At 42.0% G+C, this 22,215-nt stretch overlaps 1 protein-coding gene across 2 annotated transcripts in view; it reads right to left on the bottom strand.

Moving 5' to 3' along the window:
- Positions 1–19,989, bottom strand: part of ANK3 (ankyrin 3) — a 281,101-nt gene extending 261,112 nt beyond the window's left edge. The window contains exon 1 of one of the 2 annotated variants that reach the window (XM_064717331.1): positions 19,149–19,989. In XM_064717331.1, the coding sequence (XP_064573401.1) occupies positions 19,149–19,211 (63 nt within the window). In that variant the 5' untranslated portion in view covers positions 19,212–19,989. The remainder of the gene's footprint in view (positions 1–19,148) is intronic. The other variant, XM_064717334.1, reaches the window with a different exon arrangement.
- Positions 19,990–22,215: the final 2,226 nt, after the last annotated feature.

Raw genomic sequence — 22,215 nt, forward strand, 5'->3', positions numbered from 1 at the left:
TATACTTATTTCCACAGAGGCAATAACACCATATATACCATGCCATCAGAAATAATTTATGCATATATTTATCCGCAGCTTTATTTGAAAAGGCTGTTTCAGCCTGATCACAGGTGCATTTCAAATTTGACAAGTAATTCAGCTGGAAAAATAATCATCATGCTATACTGACATGCTCTTCTTGCCTTGTCAGCCTTTGGCCTTACAGCTCCACATCCTACTTGTGTGGATTTGACAAAGACAAGTACTCATTTTCCTCTCCATGAAGGGATGTGAACCCCCACATCTCCCAGTTACAAGCTTCAAACCTCTGTCCTGAATCAGCAGAATGTGGTTTAAGAACAGAATTTCAACACTGTCTTGAGGTGGGTTCCCTTTGAGATCTGTTGTGAGGATTATTCTGTTTTGAGAAAAACATTTCAGCATGGTGGGGGGGAGGATGGGGGGGGAGATGACATTTGACTTTGGGAACCCAGAATAGAATGGAGAACCCCTATCACGTAATGTGGAAGGAATTATCATGTGCTCATACCAATAGGCCACCAAACATCGATGAATATGCGCTCAGCTTTTTTTTTTTTGCTTTTTTTTTTTTTGTCCTACACATGTTTCTGTGGTCATTCTCCCAAAGAAGCGAATGTTCCTCAGCAGATTTATGGCAGCCCAGTCACGCCCTGCACTGGCATCTCTGGAGGCAGACGGATCAGCTCTGCTTCCCGCCTGCAGCACATCAGCACATGAGCTCATCCTTCCCTGCTCCCAGCCGCACCTCGGACAGGCAGCAAGGAGGGCAAAGCTGCTCTCCTCCAGCCAATCTATATTAAGGGGCTTACACTGCAAAGCAAAGGAAGTGCTGAAAGAGGATACAAATAGATTAATATTACAGCTCGTAAGCAATCCCAGGAAATTAAAAACAGCCTGAGCCTGCCTGAACAACACAGAGGCTGGTGTGCTACAGGCATCCTCCCCAGCTCTCACCATAGTAACCAGGACAGCCAAACTGTCTGTGCCTGGTAGCTCAGGCATTTATATCTGAGAATGTTTTCCACCATTTCTGTAACATAATTGGTAATTGAGCAAAAACTTGAACAACTGAAAAATAATAATCAAAACCTAAAGGAAATGTCCTTTTTAAAAAATGTGTTCACAGAGCAAAGGGAGAGAGAAAGCTAAGAGTTGTTTAACATGGGTTCCTCACACAAAGCCTTTTCATTACAGAGATATCTTAATAAACAAGATATATATATATATATGTACTCTGAACATGATCGATCTCACATCCCATCACACATCACAGATATTTTGTATTTGTGTGCAATGAGATCCTTTATTTTGGTAGCTACCAATTCTAGCAAAAACACTTGTCTATATTTAGGTGTTATACTGAAATAGTATTTCCCCAAAGTTCTTCTGCTTGAAATGTACATAAATAATCAACAGCTAGTAGCCAAAATAAACAAACAGATAAATTACAATGAATACATAATTTTTTTTAAATTGTTCTTTTCAAGCTTTATGGTAAGCTTTCAACAGAGAGCAAGTGGAGCAGATGAGAATGGTAACTGCTGTGTTTATGCTCTGTGGTGAGCATACTCCTTTAAGCTCACCCTGGAAGGTCAGGCTTCAATCACACCCTCCAGCTTGCATCTTTCCGGCAGCTCACACGGATTGTTTTGCTGATACCACCATGTCAAAGCGACCATGTTTCCATCTGTACATTCCCCTAATATACCTCAAATTCCTAAAAAAAAAAAATACCCTGCTCTATATTTCATTTACAGTTCTTCAGCTGTACTAAAGTTAGCCAATGTGAGGACACAGACACACATAGAATAGCTGTACAACAACTCCCTGCTACAAAGCACAGATCATTCAGGATCAACCTCTCAGGGTCGTGTCAGAGGAGGGAAACAAACCCCAGGGACCCACCATCAGACCTCCTGGCTGGTCCAGGAGATGAGAACATCTGCATGCTACAAATCCCATGCTGAGGCCTCAGACCAACACCAAGCCCCTCTGGCCACACCTTGCCTCCAGCACCATGGCCTTACATGTACACAAGGGATTTCTGAGGTCCAGCTATAAATTCCACAGTTAGAGACTTTTTATACACCTAGGGCTTGATGCCTACATTTGAACTCAAATAGAATGTATACTTTTCTTCCTTCTCCGTGAACACACAGACCTCATTTCTCACAACGTAATTCATCACAAAAAAGGCTGCCAGCACTGCCATTTTGTGCTGCCTGCCACACAAGATTTTGCTGAGATAGCCATTAGTGCTAATGCTTATGCTGGCAATGGATCACCCTGCTGAATAGATTTGCTTGATGCAATTATTTGAATTACTTAAAATTAGTGAAGTGCCAATCATTTGTTCAGCAGGGAGGAGATGCATACATTTTCTAGCAATAATCAACACAAAGCTGTCATAGTCAACCAAAATGGATTCCTGTCCTTAAATTCCTCTTAGGGTTACAAAACACTTTAAATTAAAAGCCACTTGGGGCTTAGTTAAGTAGAAATTTAAGAAAAGTTATGAAGAACTCTAAAGAGACAGAATGAATATACAGCAATTCTAAACACGGACGTGCAAGTACACGACTCACATAATTCCCCAAAACTACCACAACTCACTAAGCACTACTTAGGAATTCCACAAGCCAATGGAATATACTAAAAATATAACACCTGGGAAGAACAACTGAGTTGTGCACTTTGGATACCTCCTCTGCCTGGAGCTGCAGTGCCTCGGATGCACACCCCTGTCCCAGGAGGCAGCGGAAGTGCTGGAGATCAGTCAAAAATGTAAATCCTCCCCGGATGAGCCACCAGCTGAGAGTAAACTCACTGCTGTTATGTGCCCTCATATCATGTTTACAAGTCATAAGAGGTCCTGGCTATAAGCAAGCAAATTTTCTGGGGGTTTAGAGAACCGGAGAGCTGCAAGGGAAACCCCACGGGTTTCTCAGCACACAGTGAGTGGCTGTTCTCTATTCACGGCTGAATTTTCCCTTTTAACTTCAACAGACAATTCAGATATGAAGGCACATAAATACTGCAGCAAAATAGTTGTAAAGAATTTTACTGCCCCTATTAATTTCCACGGAACACAACTATAAAAAGGAAATGGAAGCAAAATTACAGTGATTGTTGACTATCCCCTCCACAAATATTTTAACTTCCAGATATTTTTACTTTACAATCAATTACAGCTTGCCTTATGAAATGCTGTACCCTCTCAGGACCTTGCCTCTGTTTTTTCCTGATAGCCCCATCATCAGGGCAGCAAACACCAGTACTGACGTGCCAACCCTTGTGTGCCTGGTAGGTTTGGTCACAGTTTATACCCATTCAGAACGAGTACAAAGGAAATGAATGGCAAATTTGGGTTTGGAAGCAGCATGTATCCACTTTTCACTGCAATAAATATAGATGACAGAGACAACGACATGTCTGGTATAGATGATAACCCATTTTCAAGGCAGATGCCCCAAATCTCCTTTTTTACCCTTCCCTTCTGTTCCCGCCCCAAATCACTGACAACATTCTTCTCAACGTTCATTTTTTGCAAGGACAGACTTGTAACAGCTTCTGTTCAATTTAGGTGAAGTGTGAAGGTCCCACAAAACCTCAAACCCCCCAAAACAGCAAAAGCCTCAAATACTAACAAACGCTGAAGCTGGAAGAGAAAACACAAAATGCTTTACTTTAGGTTACATTTCATACATGCTACCCAAAGCATATTTTATTTTTGCCTCAGTGGCACAAATTAAAAGCTATTATAGATAATAATTTAAGCTCATTCTGTGAACTGTGGATGCTGCATTCATTTCCCTGCTGGAATGGCAGTCACATTCCTGCCATGGGAGTATGGTAGCTGCCTGAGGTTTGGATTTGGTAATGCTTTTGTACAGGTAACAATGCAATCAGATGCAGATAAAGACTCAGTTCTTCTGTACTTTCCTCACAATCCCATGACTTCCATGAACAATATCCTTCTGAAGCAAAGTTTGAAACCCAGGTGCCTACTTCATCCAATCCTTGCTCTGAGTTTTTTGGGAGGGGGTGTTATGCTTGATTTTGACATTTTTTTTTCCAAGAAAGCAAAACAAGGACAGATTGCCTATGCATCCTGCTGAGTCACAGAATAACAGCTCAGGATTTCTTTTATTCTTGATGGTGTAATATGCTAGACGTGTTCCTGGTTAAAGACTCATTTTTCCTTTCAATTATTTTATAAAGGACTAAGAATGATGTGTTTATTTGCATCATACTACCATTATATGGAAACCTGATCTTAGAAGAAATGAATAACAATATTGAGTAAGATGACATTTCTTTTTTGGACCACTTCAATTTTGGCTTTACTGACTAAATCCAAGCAGTGCACAATATGAATCAAGATATGATTAATTCTGACATGAATTAATATGCATTAACTTAATGAAAAAAAACAAAGGTTATTTTAAAATCCCACCAGGGTGTTCATTTTCCAAGGATAAAATTAATCAGACTACATAAAATTTCAAGACAGTCTCAATCCTATAACAATTGTTTTCATCTCCTCATGGATTTAGTTCAGACATGAGGGTTGAGGGTCTGGTACCACTTCACATGGCTATTCTGCACATTGGCTGTAATGAAACAGGAATTCTGACCAGGAAGAAATCAGGATTTCTCTATATGATGCCCTTACGGGATCTCCCCAAGGCCCAGGGTTGCCCTGTAGAGTCCATCCTGCTCCACTACCTCAGCCTCAAAAGCAATGGGAAATCTCAAACCTTCTGACATGGCATCACTTTTATACTTTGACAACTGTGACTAAATGAGCACAAGGGGCCATCACTTTAAATATTGGGGTAAAGATCACAGTGCATTAAAGGTTCAACTTGCACTCTCCTGAACGCTGACAGCCCTCATCACCCCCAGGATAAACCACACACTCATATGCAGTTGGCACTAATGCAGCATCAGGAAGTTATTTACTTAAGAAACATGCAAAAATAATACAAAAAGACTCTCACTTCTGAACAGTCCTAAAATGAAGTGGGCACTTGCATTCTTGGTCCCTCATTAGCCCACAGAACCAGCTGGGTTTTTTTCTCTACAGTTTCATTTCTTTATACATTCAGCACCATGATTATAAAGAGGGAACAGTCCAGATATGCAGTACTTGGGGTAAATTTTTTAAAATACACTTTTTCTACTAAATATCCAAGTCTCTGAGGCACTATTCCTTTCTGCTGAAATGCACACCCCAGTGATGAGATGAACTGTAAAACACTTATAAAACCTCATGTAACAGTGGTGAAATACTAAAAAAAAAATTGCTAAAATTTCTGAAGAGAAAAATCAAGCCAACACTATGACTGATTATTTCAGCCTCTACGCTGTGCATGACAAGCTCTTAACTGCAACAGAGACCTAGATTCAGTTCATGAGAGTATGACTGCCACAACCAAGCAAGGGAAGAGCTACTCCTGGGATGGAAGCTGCTGTGAGGAGAGGATTTGTCAGAACATTCCATCATTCTCTTCCCAACTGACTGAGCACAGATACTGCCTAGCTCCAGATGGACATATCACACATTTTCAGAAATAAAGACAAAGCGAAAATATGTTCCAAATAACTTTCTCTCCCCTTCCCCCCCTCTCTAATTATAAACCTGTCCCTAGTTTTGTGGGGTTTATCTCAGCATGCACCCTGCAGTATGCCTCTCATTATGAATGGCAAAGAATTGCATAATGGCATTGTTAATAGTCATTCACAGAAGTGTGCTGTAATGCATTTAAAAAAACCTCACAGGCTAAGTCGGGCCAAACAAGTAGCCTGATTTTAAAACTGCTGAACAGACAAGCAACTCCCACTCTTCAGTGAAGCTGCTGAGTGCTCAACACTTGGGAACTGGAGCGCTCTCTCATCTCTGCTCCTCGTTTGCCTTCTGAAAATTCTGGCTTGAGACAAAAAGTCTAGTCAGTATTAATCCCTGCTACAGGAGTGAAATAAAGTCAGGACTACTGGGCTAATTCTGGAGCTTTGACAGGAAATGTGCTGGCAGGTGCAAGGGACAAAGATTTGGGTGCTCACTTTCAACAACCTGTATTACAGACCTGGATTTTGCCCAGATCTGGATGTTTTCCTTCACTGCATTAAGGTAACCTTCAGAAAAATTATTCCATACCCTTCTTTCATCAGACCTCTAAACTGTCATCCCTTTAGAGTTCCAAATCTTAAACAGTAGTTAATAGTCTTTTTTGACATTTTGCACTACAATCCAGCCCTGCATAGATTAACATTTTGTTTCCTATTTTAGAACTAGTCCTGTCCCTCACAGCTGTGGAATAGCTTCAAGCACAAGTAACAAACATCAGAAGACAGAACAGTAACTGCATTTGACAAAGCCCTCAAACTATATTTTACAATCTCACAGGCAAAGTGTTATTGTGTGTTTATTGTGTGGATTTGCAATTAAAGAGATTATATCCTTATATGTTATCCTGTTACTCTGGATAACAGGAAAATGCCTAAGTTCAAGTACTGTGGGGTTTTCCCCCTCATATTTCCAGCACTCCTCATTAGACTGACTGTAAAAACACCCCAAAGTATTTTTTTGCACCTATATAAATCCTTTTTCTTGTTTCCAAACTTAGGACTTCTGAAAAAATGAACAAAAATTACATGCTCCTGCTTAGTTCCTGTTTCAGAAAGGAGCATGAACTCCTGTTTTTGTGAACTTTGCTCAATAAAATTCAGTATTCCTGTCAAGACTGAAAAAAAAATCCTACCACCCTGAAATAAATCTCAAATGACTACAAAAGTGATGCTGACTTTAGTAACTCAACATACTCCTGCTGTTTGCTGAAATTTGCTGGCTTTTCAGGGTGCCCTACAGAGACTTGAACACAATGAGAAAAGGACACTATTTCAAGACCACTAAGATGGGGATCAATGGTGACCTTGTCATTTTGATTTCTCAGTTTGCTCACAGTAAATTTAAATAGTGAGAAGACCTGGGATGTGATACATAAATTTATTCCTAAGCTTGCTGTAAGCAATCTTACTATACATTTTATATATACTTTAAACCTCTGACAAGCTCATCCAGCAGTATCTGAAATCTATTGGTGTCTAAGATACAACTGAGGAAAAATCTATAAGAGATATGCTGACCATTCTTTAGCCACACTATCTACAAGCAGATTTCCCCTTCTATTTCGGAGTACACTATAAAACAAATGATAGAACTTAAAAGTATGTGCAAGACCCAAAGAAGAGAAAGCAAAACAGAAGAAGCAAGGGGAGCACTATGAGAACAGATGGCTCTTGGCCATCTGCCCCATCCCACCACCAAACTGCTCTTGGTCATGTTAATAAGTGACAAAGACCTCCAAAGACCCAAGGGCTAATAGGTGGCCAGTGCCTGTTCCTCCTTTTCCCCAGTGCCCTCAACAGCAGCTGGAGGCAGAGCCAGCAGCTGCACAGGACAGGAAAGCACCGCTCCTCCTGTGCTGCATGACCTGCCAAAAAACACAGCAGCAGATCTCTTTAAAGGCAGCCAGTTTCCCTGCCTCACACTCAAACTTTGCTAGATTGCTAACCTCCTTTTCCTCACTGCTACTGAGGGTTGCTGGTTTGCTCTGGAAGCAATCTACCAAGTATCAAGTAGATAGGTTCCTTCCATTAAATGCAATTTCCAGAAAATGAGCCATGCTTAGCCCCGGTTTACAATCAGGTGTAAATACCAGGCTCTGCAATCTGACGATAAAAACACCCACTCCAGAATTTAGGCAGAGCCTGAGCTACTTTTTTCTCACTCAGAGTTTCCAGGATAGGGAGCAGTGGGATGCTGCAGCCCACGGGAGCTCTCTGCCTCTCAAGGTCATTGCAAAGGGCTGCCCCTCCTAACTGGCCCTGCCTGCTTTGCATTTCATTTGACATTAGGGTCAGCTCTGCCACAATGGAGCTTCCTTAAAAATACATATGTATGTGTAGAAAAGTGAAAAACAAAGTGATGAGTGGCCATATCTTAATTTTGTTTTCAAGATCTTACTGCAGCCAACACCTAAAAGCAGAATTATGAGTGAATACCAAAATCAAAGGCTGGCTGTACAGCTCAGAGTGAAATATTCCATTGTAAAGGCATCTTTTCATTTAACACAGCTATAGGTTTTCATAATTGAAAAGGCTGAGACATGACAAGGAGTAGGAAGGACACCATTCTCAGCTAAATACGTGCGTGTGTGTGTGTGTGCTACAAAGAAAAGGAAAAGTCAAGGAGAGAGACAGGAAATCCCTGCATTAGGAATTTAAGCCATGGCTATAACAAAGATACCTGGAAATGATAAGTAGAATATTTGTAGTTGTGGGCACCTACTTCACATCCAAGCAAACAGGGAACAGAAGCACGCAGTGGAGCTCATTACATAACAGACATCGCATCAAGAATAAGAGGTTTGGTGCAGCAAGAGAAAATATGAATGTGGAAGCAAATAACCCTTCAGTTTTGTTGCATTTGGGGTTTTTTGGGTTCTTTTGGTTTCTGTTTTAAAGGCAACGCTAGAGGGCAATGCAGAACGGACCTGCATCCTACACGTAATGCCCAGCTGGGGCTGCTCCAGAGTCTTCACACAGCACCTGTGGGCTCTCATTCCTGGGCCTTGGAACTTTTTAAAGAAAATGTCAAATCTCTCTCCTGAAAGATAGTTTTTCCAGATATTTCACTTGATTTTTGTTTTTTACAATACTAAGTCGCCAAGTAATGTGGGAATGTTACCAGGCTCAGCACAAATCTGGGCACACCACCACCTATGAGGCTGCTCAAACTGGCACATCTGAGGGCTGGATAAAAAAAAATGTTGCAGTTCTTGACTCTAACTGTACTCCTAAATTCAATAAAAGAAGCTATGCTCCTGTTTAAGAGTTACTCTGAAAGTCTGCCTTGGATTTTCTCTTCAATTTCTCTTTAATAGCATCATGAATTAGGATGTTTCAGGCCACTATTTCACTTTCAAAAGTTCAGCTTTCAGACAAATCACCTACAGCCCTTACTGCAAATATGATACTTCAATGTTCCTGACAGTTTCATCTATACCTGTGGATGAACAGCTATCCTCTTTAGTTTTATTTTAACTGCCAGCAGTTGATCTTCAAACACTTTCATTTATTGAGTTACTTAAGTTGCTAAATTAGTTGCATTAGTTATGAGGCTCCACAACAAAATTTTTATATCTTTTTAAAACCCCTCATAATATTCACCTTTTTAGAATATTTGTCCCATACTGTATATAAAAAAATTTGCTGAAATCTGCTTAGAGAGCAAAACTGTGAAAACCCTATAAACCATATTTAACACAAGATTGCTGTATCTACTTGGGAACCTCTTCTCTCAAATAGTTTGCTAGTAGGTGATTACAATATTGTAAGCACCACCCTTTTATTCCCCTGTAAAATAAGCAGGATTGAATCACCTAACTCCAGCTGTACTTTGATTCAGATCCCTTGCTATACACATTACCTGCCTGGTTTTTGTTACTTAAAACTATCATTACACTTATGCTCTCAATACTTCTTTCTTTAAAAAAAAAGGTCCACAATATCCTTTTATGCTCCAGGGATCCATTCTGAAATAATATATAACTTAATTTTCAGCTGGGACTGAATGATGAATGATAAAATGACTCTTCTGGGTACAAAATCAAAACTATTTACTCATTTCACCTGCCTAAAAAATACCTTCTCCTATTTTTGCCTTCCAAAACTATTTCAGCTGATGTTCCTAATGACAGAAAAGTGTTTCTTACCAAGTGGCAAGGAATGCCAGGAATTTGCATGTGACTGGTGCAGAAGGAGCTCTAACAAGAGACACAGTGCAGGACTGGTAGTAATAAAAGCAAACAGGTTAAATGCTTCCATTGTCACCTGTACTCTTTAGTTCATTTCTTCTTTTGAAGGAGCTGTACAAGATTTATGCAATGAGCACACATGAAGAGCAAGAAATGCTCTAAATGAAACTTGTTTGAAAACTGAATTTAAACGAGGAAAGTGATTGAGAAACCACTCTGTACCAAACAGGCTTAAATTTGTGGTGCCTGAATGACTGAAATAGCTAAACCTCACTGTGGTTTAGGGTGGACTGACATCCTCACATTCTGGTTTTCTAAAATAAAAGGACTATTAAATAAAACCCCTCTCTGGGATGTGTCCTTCAGAGTCAATAGAATGTGAGTAGAACCAGCTGCCAGAATTACACAGACCATCTTTGATAACAAATTTTCAGCTGGAAAACCGTTCCAGATGACATCACTCCATTAGCTAAGGCTTTCCCCTGTGTTAACGCCACACTGGCATTCTACAAATATTAATTACTAATTAGTAGTGATACTGCCTCCCAAGCAAACACACACAACAGTAATTACGTAAATGAAATTACAGGTCTGTTTAGAGGAGCAGGGAAAAGGGAAGAGCCCTCTGCATCATCTGCACAGCATTAACCCCATCTGAGGAGAGTACCTGTGCATCCCAAGCACTCTGCCCAAGGGCTCATTCACATCCTGCACTCCCGGCTGAGATTTTGCCTGGAGAGAGCCATCTCCACCGGGATGAATTTCATCCCCATCCCATACAGCAGCTCCTGGTTTGGAGTGCTTTAGCAAACCCCATTTATTCTCACAGGCTGCAAGGCCAGTTTATCTGTATCTCTTAGGAGGCACCACCCAGCCAAAGGAAAAGCTGGAAATGAGCACAGGAGGGTGAGTGTCCTCTCCCTGCTGCTGCCCCAGGAAATGCCACCACGGATGGACCTTCTGCTTCCACTTCATCCACCCCCTCCCTCATTTCCCAGATTCTCCCATTCACCCCTCTGACACAAATTCCAAGATAATTAGCAACTCCCAGCACACTAGAACCACGCAGATTAAAAGGGTCTTATCAACATGTTCAAGAGCTTTTCAGAAAGATTCTTACTGTCTAGTTTAGAAACTGACTGACAGAAATTACTGATGGGACCTTGCTTAAAAAAGCATCAGCCACTCCTTGACTAAGGAATGACTTAAAAACATCACACAAATATCAGGCAGTACAACTAAACCATACTGTTGGTGTTCTTTTTACCTTCGGGGTTTCATACAACTTCATTAAGACCAAAACTGATAAAATAGTTCATTGCAGATTATTTCACAAATGACACACCCAAAAGCAGGAAGAACAGCTTGCAGTGATCTGTTTGACACAAATATAAACTTACATCAAACTAGAAGAAGGCCACACACACCTCAGTAATACATAATGGTTATATAGCCATTATTACCCCAAAAGGCATTATTCCCATCAAGCAGCAGTTTTAAGCAAAGCCATGAAAACAGATTTAATTATGAAGAACCAAATTTCTTTATATTATTCCCTTTGTCAATGAAAGATGCTTTAAAAAATTATTCAGGTACTTTTTAAAATTGCTAATGCACCATAGAGAATTCCCAGCATACAGAATCTGAGCACAAACCTGAAATAAGTCTCTGATGGTAACACCTTAAGTGTCTTAAACATACTTAGCTATGCATTTAATTTAGGCATAGTAAAACATGGGGTGTCTTACATCACAAAGAAATGCTAAATAAAATATGCATGTGTAGTTTTACCCTACCTAGCCAATTAATTCCTCATGCTAAGGGAAAAATGCCAAGTTTGCCCTGTGCTGGTATGGAAAAGAAAGGATTGCAAAGGTCATGTCTGTTGCCTTTTATCCAGCAAATACTTTCAATTAACTGAGGCAGCACCTGGCAGCCAATGGAATGCAACAACCTGCACCTCGACTAGCAAGTGACAAAATAACTGGGAGACATGGTGGCAATTACTGTTTCTGTAAAAATTTGTTACTATTACACATCCTCCAAACTTCAAGTCTGAGGTCTTTAGAAGAGTGATCAATGAGAATTCATTACATTATTGGCTTGATCAGATACCAAAAAGCTTCATCACTTGAAATAAGGACCTAACACCAATTTAATAAAATGTTTTTGTAGAGCATTAGGATTTAAATCCTGAAGGTGAACCTTTCTGACAAGGGAAAGATCCAACTGCCAGGCACGGTGTCCCGTTTTCAGCATGTGAAGTTAATAGTGAGCCTCAGCAACATCTACTTTTTCAGCTTAAACTCCTTAATTGCCTACTTCTGTAATTACCTCTTCCCTGCTAAGCTACCTTGCTATTTTCAACAGGAAGAAGGGACAGAAGCAGCTCCCTCCTAGCAGGGTGTTGGCTCTCCACACCCTAGAGCTCAGCACAGCACCATCCCCTACTCTACCTGGAGTCAGCCAGAGGTGAAGGAAAGCTGCAGGTTCCAACACCACCTCCACAAGAAGCTGGAAATGAGGTGAGGAGGCTGAGGAACAAGCCCATGCTCAGTCAGGGTTATGCAGATATACAGGCTCTTGTTAGGAATTCAAAGGGGGATGCCCAGATGTAGTTAGTTTTCTCCATCTGTGATTGACAGATTGATCAAAGTATTTTTAGCTCAAGTGACAACCATTACATAACTGTGATAAGCACTTCAACACCTACCAGACCTACCTAGGCACTATCACTGAGACCTGCTGAATTCTGTGGCTGCATCAGTCATAGGGTTTGGAAAAAGGAGACAGAACAGAGACCACTCAGGTTCTAAGAAAAGGTCTCCATATGACCCAAACTAAGTTGAAGTTTACAGAGGGGCTTAATAAGGGCTGTTACAAAAACTTGGATATTGGTCCCTGTCGCACTGATGACTGCAGAACTGCAGGATGGAGCTGGAGCTGATCCACCGTGCCTCTTGCAGCCCAAACCCACTTTCAGTAATCAAATCTAATTGTAACCTAATTGTACTTAAAACAATTTACTGCAAAGGAGACAACCTGGCCTGGACAGTAAGTGCCCAGCTTATGGAGCAGGAGACACTGGAAGTCCTCCAGAAACCAACCAAGTCATGCTGGAACACTTCCCACTGCGCTCCTGCTCTGCCATCCTGCACCACCAGGGAAAGGGACTGCTCATGGGACCTCAGTCCTGTGTTCCACACCCTCTGCCAGTCCTGACAGAGTGTGTGAAACGCACAGGCTCCATTCTGGAGAGGGAAAACCCTCTATAAAGTGGCAGTGCAACATGAGGGAAGTGCTGAGAGAACAGAAGGTTCAACCCACAGCTGGACTCAAGGCCATCACCTTCCTGAGGACGTGCACTGACAGGGTCATCTGATGGAAGGAATAGCTCAGAAACCCAGTGAGGACACGCTGAAAGAGAAATTTAAAAACATAAAGGGAGAAGACAGCACATCTCTCAGAAAGAAGGCAGCACGAGGAAGTATGTGGTCCTGCAGCAGCTCATTGAAACAAGGGGGAGATCACCAAATTCTGCCCCTCCTGTGGCAAAGAGGAGAAAAGAAAGAAATCAGCCGAAGCACTTTTCCACAGTTATGCTTCAACTTCTTAGACCTATCCATCAGAAAGACAAGAACTGTTCACACATGAATTTTCTGGGAGAAGTTCAAATCTGTAGGATGAACTTGTGTCACACGATCCAGTAATCTAACTCGGGTTTCATGTTCTCTTGCAAACTGCAAGATTCCTCTGTTAAAATAAAAGAATGTTTAAAAAAAACCATTGTTTTTTCAGCAGGAGTGGTAATTGAGCAGCAAGAAGGAAGGACTGTCACTCAAGTTACAAGTTGTGTCACTTACCCAGAGAGAATTATGTTAAAAACATGAGTAACATAACACACCATGCTGTTTCATTTCATATAGACTATAACAACCTCTCCCTACAATTTCTGAACCATACATGCCCAAGGGCCAGGAGCTGCTGACTAATACTACCAAAACTGAATAATGTCAATTTGAGTATTTTCTCCAGGGAAAAGGGACATTTGAAATGGGTACTTTCAAAACAGTAAGATTTGTACCTTTCCATTCCATACGCTTTCTTTTGTTCCAGTATGATAAAAGACAAAGATATCACATGTACCAAAGTGATTTCAGTCAGAGTGACAGGAATCAATACATTTTAATTTTTCTGTGTCAGTTCAGAAAACTGAGATGGCAAGAAAATGTAAATGTGTTTGAATCTGGGGAAAACTTTTTTAAATGCTAAAGTTTCAGAAAACAATTAGGTTTAAGAATAGTTATAATGATTGAAAACCACCCCATTCCACTCTTCCTGGGCATTTACTATTCGGATATGCAAATGAGGAGTATCTTCTAGAAGTTCCAAGGGCTCTTTGTTTCCTCTTTAATGTATGTGTTTTGTTTCCTCTTTAATACATCTGCTGAAAATGTGAGGTTAAAAATCTATAACATCAATAAAATGGATGCTAAAGCTGAACAAGTAGAAATTTGCAAGCAAGACCAACCCAAACCTATTTATCATGCACCAAATTCAATTTTCAGCATAGGATGTATTGACATACTAAGGATTAAGACTATCACCATATAATTAAATTTAAATCTATAAGAACCATTTCTCATCCACAGAAACTTGAAATTAACAACATAGTATAAACTTTATTTACCAAGACAAGAATAGATATGGTTTCCTTATAGAGTCTAATTGCATTTTGTTTCACAAATCTAAGCAGATTTTCATTTCTCAGCTTGTCAGGAAAAACCCAAATTTAGAAATCAATTTACACTCCACATAATAATTTTATGAATAAATTAAAAGCTACAAAACTCTTCAGAAAAGTCTACCATGAGCATTTGCTTTACCATTAGCAATGAGCTCTTCTCCAGTGGGAGCAAACAGCAGCAAAGGCTCTACCCCAACAACAATAACGTGCATGGGAACTAAAGTAACCACATTAGTAAACCTGGTGGTAAAAGGTAGCTTGGCAAGAAGTGCAACACCACCACAAATCTCAGAAACAGGGCAGGACTGCTCACTTCGTCATGACATAGCTGCTGTTCACAGGTGCTGAATTACGAGCACCAGAAGATGCACAGACACAGAGGAATCATTTGACCAAGTAACAATGAAATGCCAAGAGCTCAAGCCTCTTGATACTGGCTCCACTGAGATCAGTGATGTTCTTTCAGGAGAGGCTTTGCTTGTAGAGGACCTGCTCCAGCTCCACCAGAGTCATGGACAGCTCTCCTTCCAGACCACTACTGATCTTGCAGTGGGGAACAGCTCATCATACCCAGGAGCCTCTCATCTCTCAGCACCTGTCCCCACACAAACTGATGTCTCTGCCCCTTGAAATTTCTCATGCAAAGACACAGGGCTGACCAGACTTTCAGCAGTGTGCCACAACGGAAGAGTCCCCTCTGGAGACTGCCACTAATGCTGCTGAGTCAAACCTTGGAGCCACGACAGAGCAAATGTCCCTGGCAGAGACTGCAAAGTGTGTTCCCAGTGCAGTGAGCCCAGGGCGTTGGCTCCAGAAAAGTGGATTGAGCTAAACTGCTTCTTAGTCCAAAAAACAATGCTGGCTGCCCAAAGCAGCCTGACCCCAAGCACTTATTCATCACCTGCTGCATAAACAGCTGGCTCTTCCCTGCACAAGGCATTCAAGTTTGATAGAAAGCAATGGAGCACAATGCTGAAATCATGCTACAGTGATCAATTAAGCAAGGCAGGTGAATTAATAAACAGATTAGAATGACCTTAAGAGGTCAGCATGAGCTCTCTCTGTGTACTTTTAAGAAGAAACTCTATTTACACATTTTTCTTAGGCGTTTCCATCACTGATTTACGCAATACGTACACTGAGAGACATCAGCAACAGAAATTGTGCAGGTTTACTAAAGATCCTGGAGGAGGCAGAGGAAGAAGTGGAAACAAAAGATTCCTCAAAACAAAAAATATGCATTTTCAGCAAAGCTCCTGGTACAAGAGTTTAATGTGAAATTTCCCACTTCTGAGAAGTGACTGATGCCCAGCAAATAACCATGAAATGAAGTGGAAAAAATATACTACAGAAGTTTTGAGCTGGTCTAATTTTGTTTTTTAATTCCTACACTTCTGATTATCTTCTAAAGCTTCAGAGGATCAAGGAATTTTCATGGGTAATTTCATTCTTGCAGTTTGAAGGGGAAGAGGAAAGAATACTCTTTTGTTAAAAGGCAAAGCACATCTCACATCTCTAATGACAGCTGAGTTCAGTGCTGTCCTATAAAGGAGATTCCAAAATTTACTGGAAAGTGATGACACAAACATCCAGGATAAAGCCTCCATAACACCTGGGGATTCAACTTGGCTGTTCCAAAACACTGACACTGAAAAAGTGTGGCTGGAAATTGCAGGACAACTGAAGCTCAGGCACAAGAGGCACAGGCTGCTGGTAGGGAGGAACCCTGAAGGATGAAGCAGAGGAACTAATTAGGCTTCCTATTCCATCAGAGCTAATCCTGCCCAGTGTAGCCTCAGCAATAAATATTGATGTGATACTTTCATCATCCTTTGAAAGCTGTATCCCCACTGAATACCACAGTGCTAAAACAAAGCGTTGTTCTGCTTTCATCTAAATTGTCCATCCTTCATAACAAATCTCAGTGACACCTCCTGGGTGGTTTCTTATCTTTATCCTCCCCACCATGCTTTATTTTCAGCATACTTGCTGAAAAATCTATTCCTTGGGCCAAACTGTTCTAAATGCAGAGCTACTGCATGTCTTTATGCTCACAAGTGAGACCCTGTTTGCCAGGTGAAGGCTAATTTTTGAGGTACAACCTAATCACATAACTCTGGAAGACCTGAACACACACTGCTGCTTGCCTTTTCCCTGCAGCAAATGGTGTGACCTTTCCCTGGCTGCCCCTGCTGCATATTTATTTCAGAAATTGTGTAAGAACAGGAAAACCAAGAGTGGATGAAGAGGGAATGGGATATGAACAGCAGTCAAAGAGCAGAAGGAAGACTTGCCACCACTCAACTCTAGAGATAAACGAGACAGAAGGCGAGGGAAAGGCTAAATATGGAGAAAGCACAGCTGCCAGGAAAGGAAGTGTCTAAAGAGAACAGGAAGGCAGGAAATACCCATTTCAGGAGACCTTCTTTAGGATGGACAGGTGGCATAACTCTCTGGAACCACAGACCCAGTTAAGTTTTCACCTGGTTCATGGGTTCACAGCCAAACACCATTTGTTTATCTAACTCCTCTTGGTTAGCTCAGCCATGCTCTTCAAGTACACCATCACTGGCCATTCAGGGGCTCATCTTCTGAATCAAAACAATAAATTTAAAACCTTCCCCCAAACACGCTGTGAAAAGAAGGATAAATGATTGCTGCCTGTTTAAAATAGAGTAGTTCCCTTCCCATCCTGGGTCAAGCCCGTGTCTAACACTGACATGGAAGCAGCCTTAACGTGCAACTAGTCACGAGAGACGTGCTCCAGCCCAACTCAGCACATCCCAGCTGCCTCCAGGATTCCAGCTGCACGAAGCAAACACCAGACTGAGGAGGGGAGCATGGCCTGCTGCAGGTTTGAGCAGCTGCAGGCACCCCATGCTGAAAGGCAGAGGGCTGCAGTCACACCCTGGCGAGGGCTCGAGGCACCAAGGGCAGCCCTTCCATCACCTCACAGGACATGGAGCACTGGGGCTGTCTCCTTGGCTCACACAGGAGCCCACAAATGCAAACCTGTCCCCTCGTTTCCTCCAGCCACCCCCCAGAGACCAATGACACCGCTCCAGTCACCAGAGAGGGGATTTGGGCAGGGCAGCTGTGCCACAGAAACATCACCTCTTCTAGGTGACAATACAAGCAAACCAGCCATGGAACAGCAGGTCAGATCCCAAAGTTGGCTTAATCCTAAACCCCCTGGGCTGCTCTGTCTTGTTGGCAGTTGGGCTGGTCCTCCAGAACACACGGATCATCTGTATGCGCTTCAGCCATAGAAACTGGCGTGTGCTATAAAACTGTAACCACATTGCTGGACACCATAAAAGCAATTTCCATCATATGGTAAAATATTAACAATTTCGATAACATGGTAAAATATTAACAGTCAAACCTCTAAAACCACCCCAGAATTTAGGTGTAAATGCATCTCCTAGTCCTGAGGCAACCTATCATCCCTGACAGAAACATATGTCAGGAAGGTATCCTAATTTACCATCAAAAGTGATTTCAATTATATCTCTCCATGCCTCCTTCCAAAGCTGCTCTTTGCAATTCTGGGAGAATAGAAGGGCCAATATGGTTTAATTTGCTTTTTCAACAATCTCTACTGAATCCTTCACCAAGGAAATGGATTAACTATGAGGCTGTCATACACTTTCACATGGTAGGAAGGCAAACACATGCTCAGAAAATAAAGGGTGGGAGTCTGAATATATTCTCTGCAACAATGATAAACCTTTCAGATGTCTTTTTCTACAGCAGTCAAGGGAATTCACATTACAAATTAAGATACCAAGTTAATATTTAAAACAAGTTAGAAAAAGCTGAAGAAGTGTACTTCCTAGATTTAGCCATCTGTTTTTTGAGTATAAACACATGAAAATCATCCATTTCCAAGTGGGAGGTAGAAATTACATGGGTATCAGGAAAGCAAAAAAAAATGCAACATAGACGGTAATCATCAAATTTGTCTCTTAAGCACAGTTTCAGGCAAAAGGCTTACGCCATAAGAGAAATCAGTCTCACTGAAACTGGAATCTTATTCCAGAATTTAATTGACCACAATATTTTCAAGCCCCCAAAATATATAAGATTAATCAAAGTGACATACAGTAAAAAACAGAAAAAACAGCTTCTATAAGATTAATGCTTATTGTAAACTTGTTTTTCTTAGCCATGTCCAGAATATTCATTTACATGAGCACATGTTGATTATCAGTCTCTCCTTTGAAAAAGGCTTCGTTCAGATACCTGTCTATTTGTAATCCTATGTTTGGAATACACTGTGAAAACTATAATCATATTGAAATTCTGTAACTAACATATATTTAAAGCCGGGAATACTAAAATAATGCAAAACAACTGAGTTGCAATGGTAATACTGATTCCAGCAAAGAACACACCCATCAGCATCTAGCACAAACAGAACCATCCTGATTCTACCACCATCCTTATTCAAAACAAATTATCAAACCAAAGCCACTCCACACCCAGAAGCAAATAGGTCGAACACAAAACGAGTCAAAAACACAATTACAGCAGCCTGTCTGTAAGCGAGTTACCTTTTTTCCTTTCTTTTTCCTGTGAGCTGGTTTAGTGTTTTTCTCCTTTGCTTCCTCACTCATTTTTTCAGCAGGTGAATGTACAGGGGGGAAAGGGGACTAAAAGAGATCACCGCTTGTATTCCAACATGCAAAGCCACTCAAGTATTCGCGGCGCCGAAGCCAAAGTCCATCTGCTGACGCCTCTCAGAGCGAGCAGTCACAGAATAACTGCTCGAAAGGCAGGCAGCCCCTGCTCCGCCGGGAATCGCTCTGCGAGGCACGGCTGCGCTCACATCAGTCCCAAAGCGAAGGCGTTCTCCTCTCCCGTCCTCAGGCAGTCTTTAGCCCCGAGAGAAGATCTCGTCCGGGTTTCCCCTGGCTCTGGAAGGGCGCTGGTGGGGTAGGGCTCAGCGCTGGGTGCGGGCAGCTCCAGCGGGGCTCCCTCTCTCCCTCCCTCAGCCCAGGGTGATTCTCCTTCCCTCGCCGGCACGGAGAGCCAGCCCCGATCGCTCCGGCTGCCGCTCGCCTACAATACCGACATGTGTTGAATGCATCAGGGCACACCAGAAAAGGAAGCCTCCAAGAGTGATAAAAGATCAGGTTACTGGATCTTAAAGCCACTCCCAGGCAGATTCGAACAATAAAAGGCACAACGCGCTGCCGAAGAAATTGCTAGATGAGATGTTTGCGTCTCCAACAGCTCTAGATGCCCGTCCAAAAGGACCCGAAAATTGCCACTCTGAACAATAAGCTTTGCGATATTAATTATTCATCTCATAAAAGCAGCAGCGACAGCGTTTCAGCCAAACACACGTTTACAACTCTGGCTGCCTGTGCGAGCTCGCTCCTCCCTGGTTCGCCTGTTCCTGTGACAGCATTCGCAGGGTCCCTGCACAGGCAGCTCTCCCTCCCTCTCCCTCTCTCACACAAGTGTTACGTGCCTCATGTATGTGTGCACCACGGGCAAGTCACAGATCATGTTTCCACATGCTGCCACCTACTCCGCTGAATGCTTCGGCTACTTCCCTGCAAGTCTCATGGAAAAATAAATAAATAAATAGCGCGGGAGAGGCCAGAGATTCGGAGCAGCAATTCTCTCCCCTCTGTGCCCATTAAGACATATGAGACACAGCCCACAGGTTACCAACAGCCATGACAGCAGCCATCCAACACGTCTGAATGATGTCATCCCCACATTTGAGGCTGTGCACCTCTTGAGGCACAGCCACACATCCCTGCAGTGCCCCTCAGGATCCCCTCCCGGGGAGGCGAGAGGGCGGAACAGGTACCACACATCCTGCCACAGCCCCATCCTCTGTGCTCGCACTGCAAAACGCTAATGTGCCCATTTCTGGGTGAAATCAGGCACATCAGGGGTTGTTGACAGAAGTCACAATGAGAGGGTTTGCTGTGTTGTTATTTTGCTGGAGGGTTAGGGGGTGGGGGTGATGTTTGGCTTTCTGTTTGTTTGCATGTTGAGGTTTTCCTTGAACAGGCAAGGACCAATTAATACATGCATTTTGGGGGTGGCTGAGGTTCATATCAGGATCCTCCTGCCGTGCCTCTTTCAGATCTTCTCGCCCTTCACCCTCCTTTCAGCAGCATTTCACTCACGACAAACAGCGTGCGTACCACAGACTAAGAAAAGAAGAAGATGTAATGCACTGATTCATGATGCTGTTTGCCTGAAAGCTTTCTCCTTGGATCATTCCCTACAAGTGAATTTCAGTGAGCCACCACAACAGCACCATCAGATGGAGGCTGTTTTCCCTGTGCTGGCAACAAGTCCCCGTGCTCGCCGTCTCCATGGGCTGGAAACAAACTGGCACCACCTGACCCTGGGGCTCCAAACTGGGCATTTGATTCCCCACATCAGCCGGGCAAGGCTGGTGTTCCGAGGAACTGCACCTCATACAGTGCACAGTTTAAATAAACACTGTCAAAACACTGCCCAAAATTAACCTTAAATCTTCACTTAAGTCACTGACATACAATGGAATTCATACTTACAGACAATATTTTGGTACAAAACAAAAACACTGTCAATAATGCACAGGAATTACATTTCCACAGGCAGTTTGTTTTTAATGGCCATCTCAGAGAACGAAAAAGCACCCCAGCCTTCGCCAATTTCACTTTTTGTATAGGTTATGTTACAAACTAAACTGCTCTCTGCTGGTTAACAGTGGGTAAAACAATGCTTAAACAACCAAAATAACATCCCATCCTTAACGCATGTACAAAGCAAACCTCCTCTCTTCAAGACAATTTTCTACCACGTGTGCATCCACCTGGACAACACATTGTTTTCTGAATTAAGTCCATATAGGTAGAGTTCAAGTACAATTAACTGTGTGTTCTTAAAAATAAGTTCAGGCTGGGATCCCTTACACTAGCTAGCTAGAAGAAAGCCTCTAATTTGTGCCACGCTTAGCTAATGTATGCATGGAAAGCAATTCTGTATTACTTTTTAAATTAAAATGTTATAAACAGCCATGCTTCTTCAGGAATAAAGAAAGGAAAAAACAGCCTCTTTCCAGAGCAACTTGTTGGCTGTCAGATGCTGACACATTCAGACCATTCCCTGATCTCAGGCAGCCAATGGAAGAATATCACACTGAACTTTGGTTATTCCAATGGGTGCCTCCAAGTCCAGCCCATGAGGTGGAAACTGTTTTTTAGGAGGTTTTTTTGCACATTACATCCTGTCCTTAACTGAGGTAGCACTGAAGATATTGAATTATCAGTGCCCTACTTCAGAACCCCTTTAATTTTTCATGTTTTCTCTCCCATTTTAACAAAAATGAGTAATCTCCCAAGAAATGGTATATTTAGAATGTGAAGGAAAAATCTAGATAAGCAAAAGAAGAATTTTATAGTCACAAGATGCTCAGAGAGGTAGGAAAAGCTCTCACACTCCTCTCCTCCCATATTGCTCAGCTAACCATAGCAACCCTGCTGAAAAGAAATGTAATGAATCTCTCTTCCACCACTTGAAATAATCATTCATCTGTCAACATTTAGACACTTTTATGAGGTCTTGTTTTTCATTTGCTCCTTACCTCAAAAAATTTGTCAAGCTCTT

The sequence above is a fragment of the Zonotrichia leucophrys genome, chromosome 6 (genome assembly GCF_028769735.1).
Source record: "Zonotrichia leucophrys gambelii isolate GWCS_2022_RI chromosome 6, RI_Zleu_2.0, whole genome shotgun sequence".
NCBI lineage: Eukaryota > Metazoa > Chordata > Aves > Passeriformes > Passerellidae > Zonotrichia > Zonotrichia leucophrys.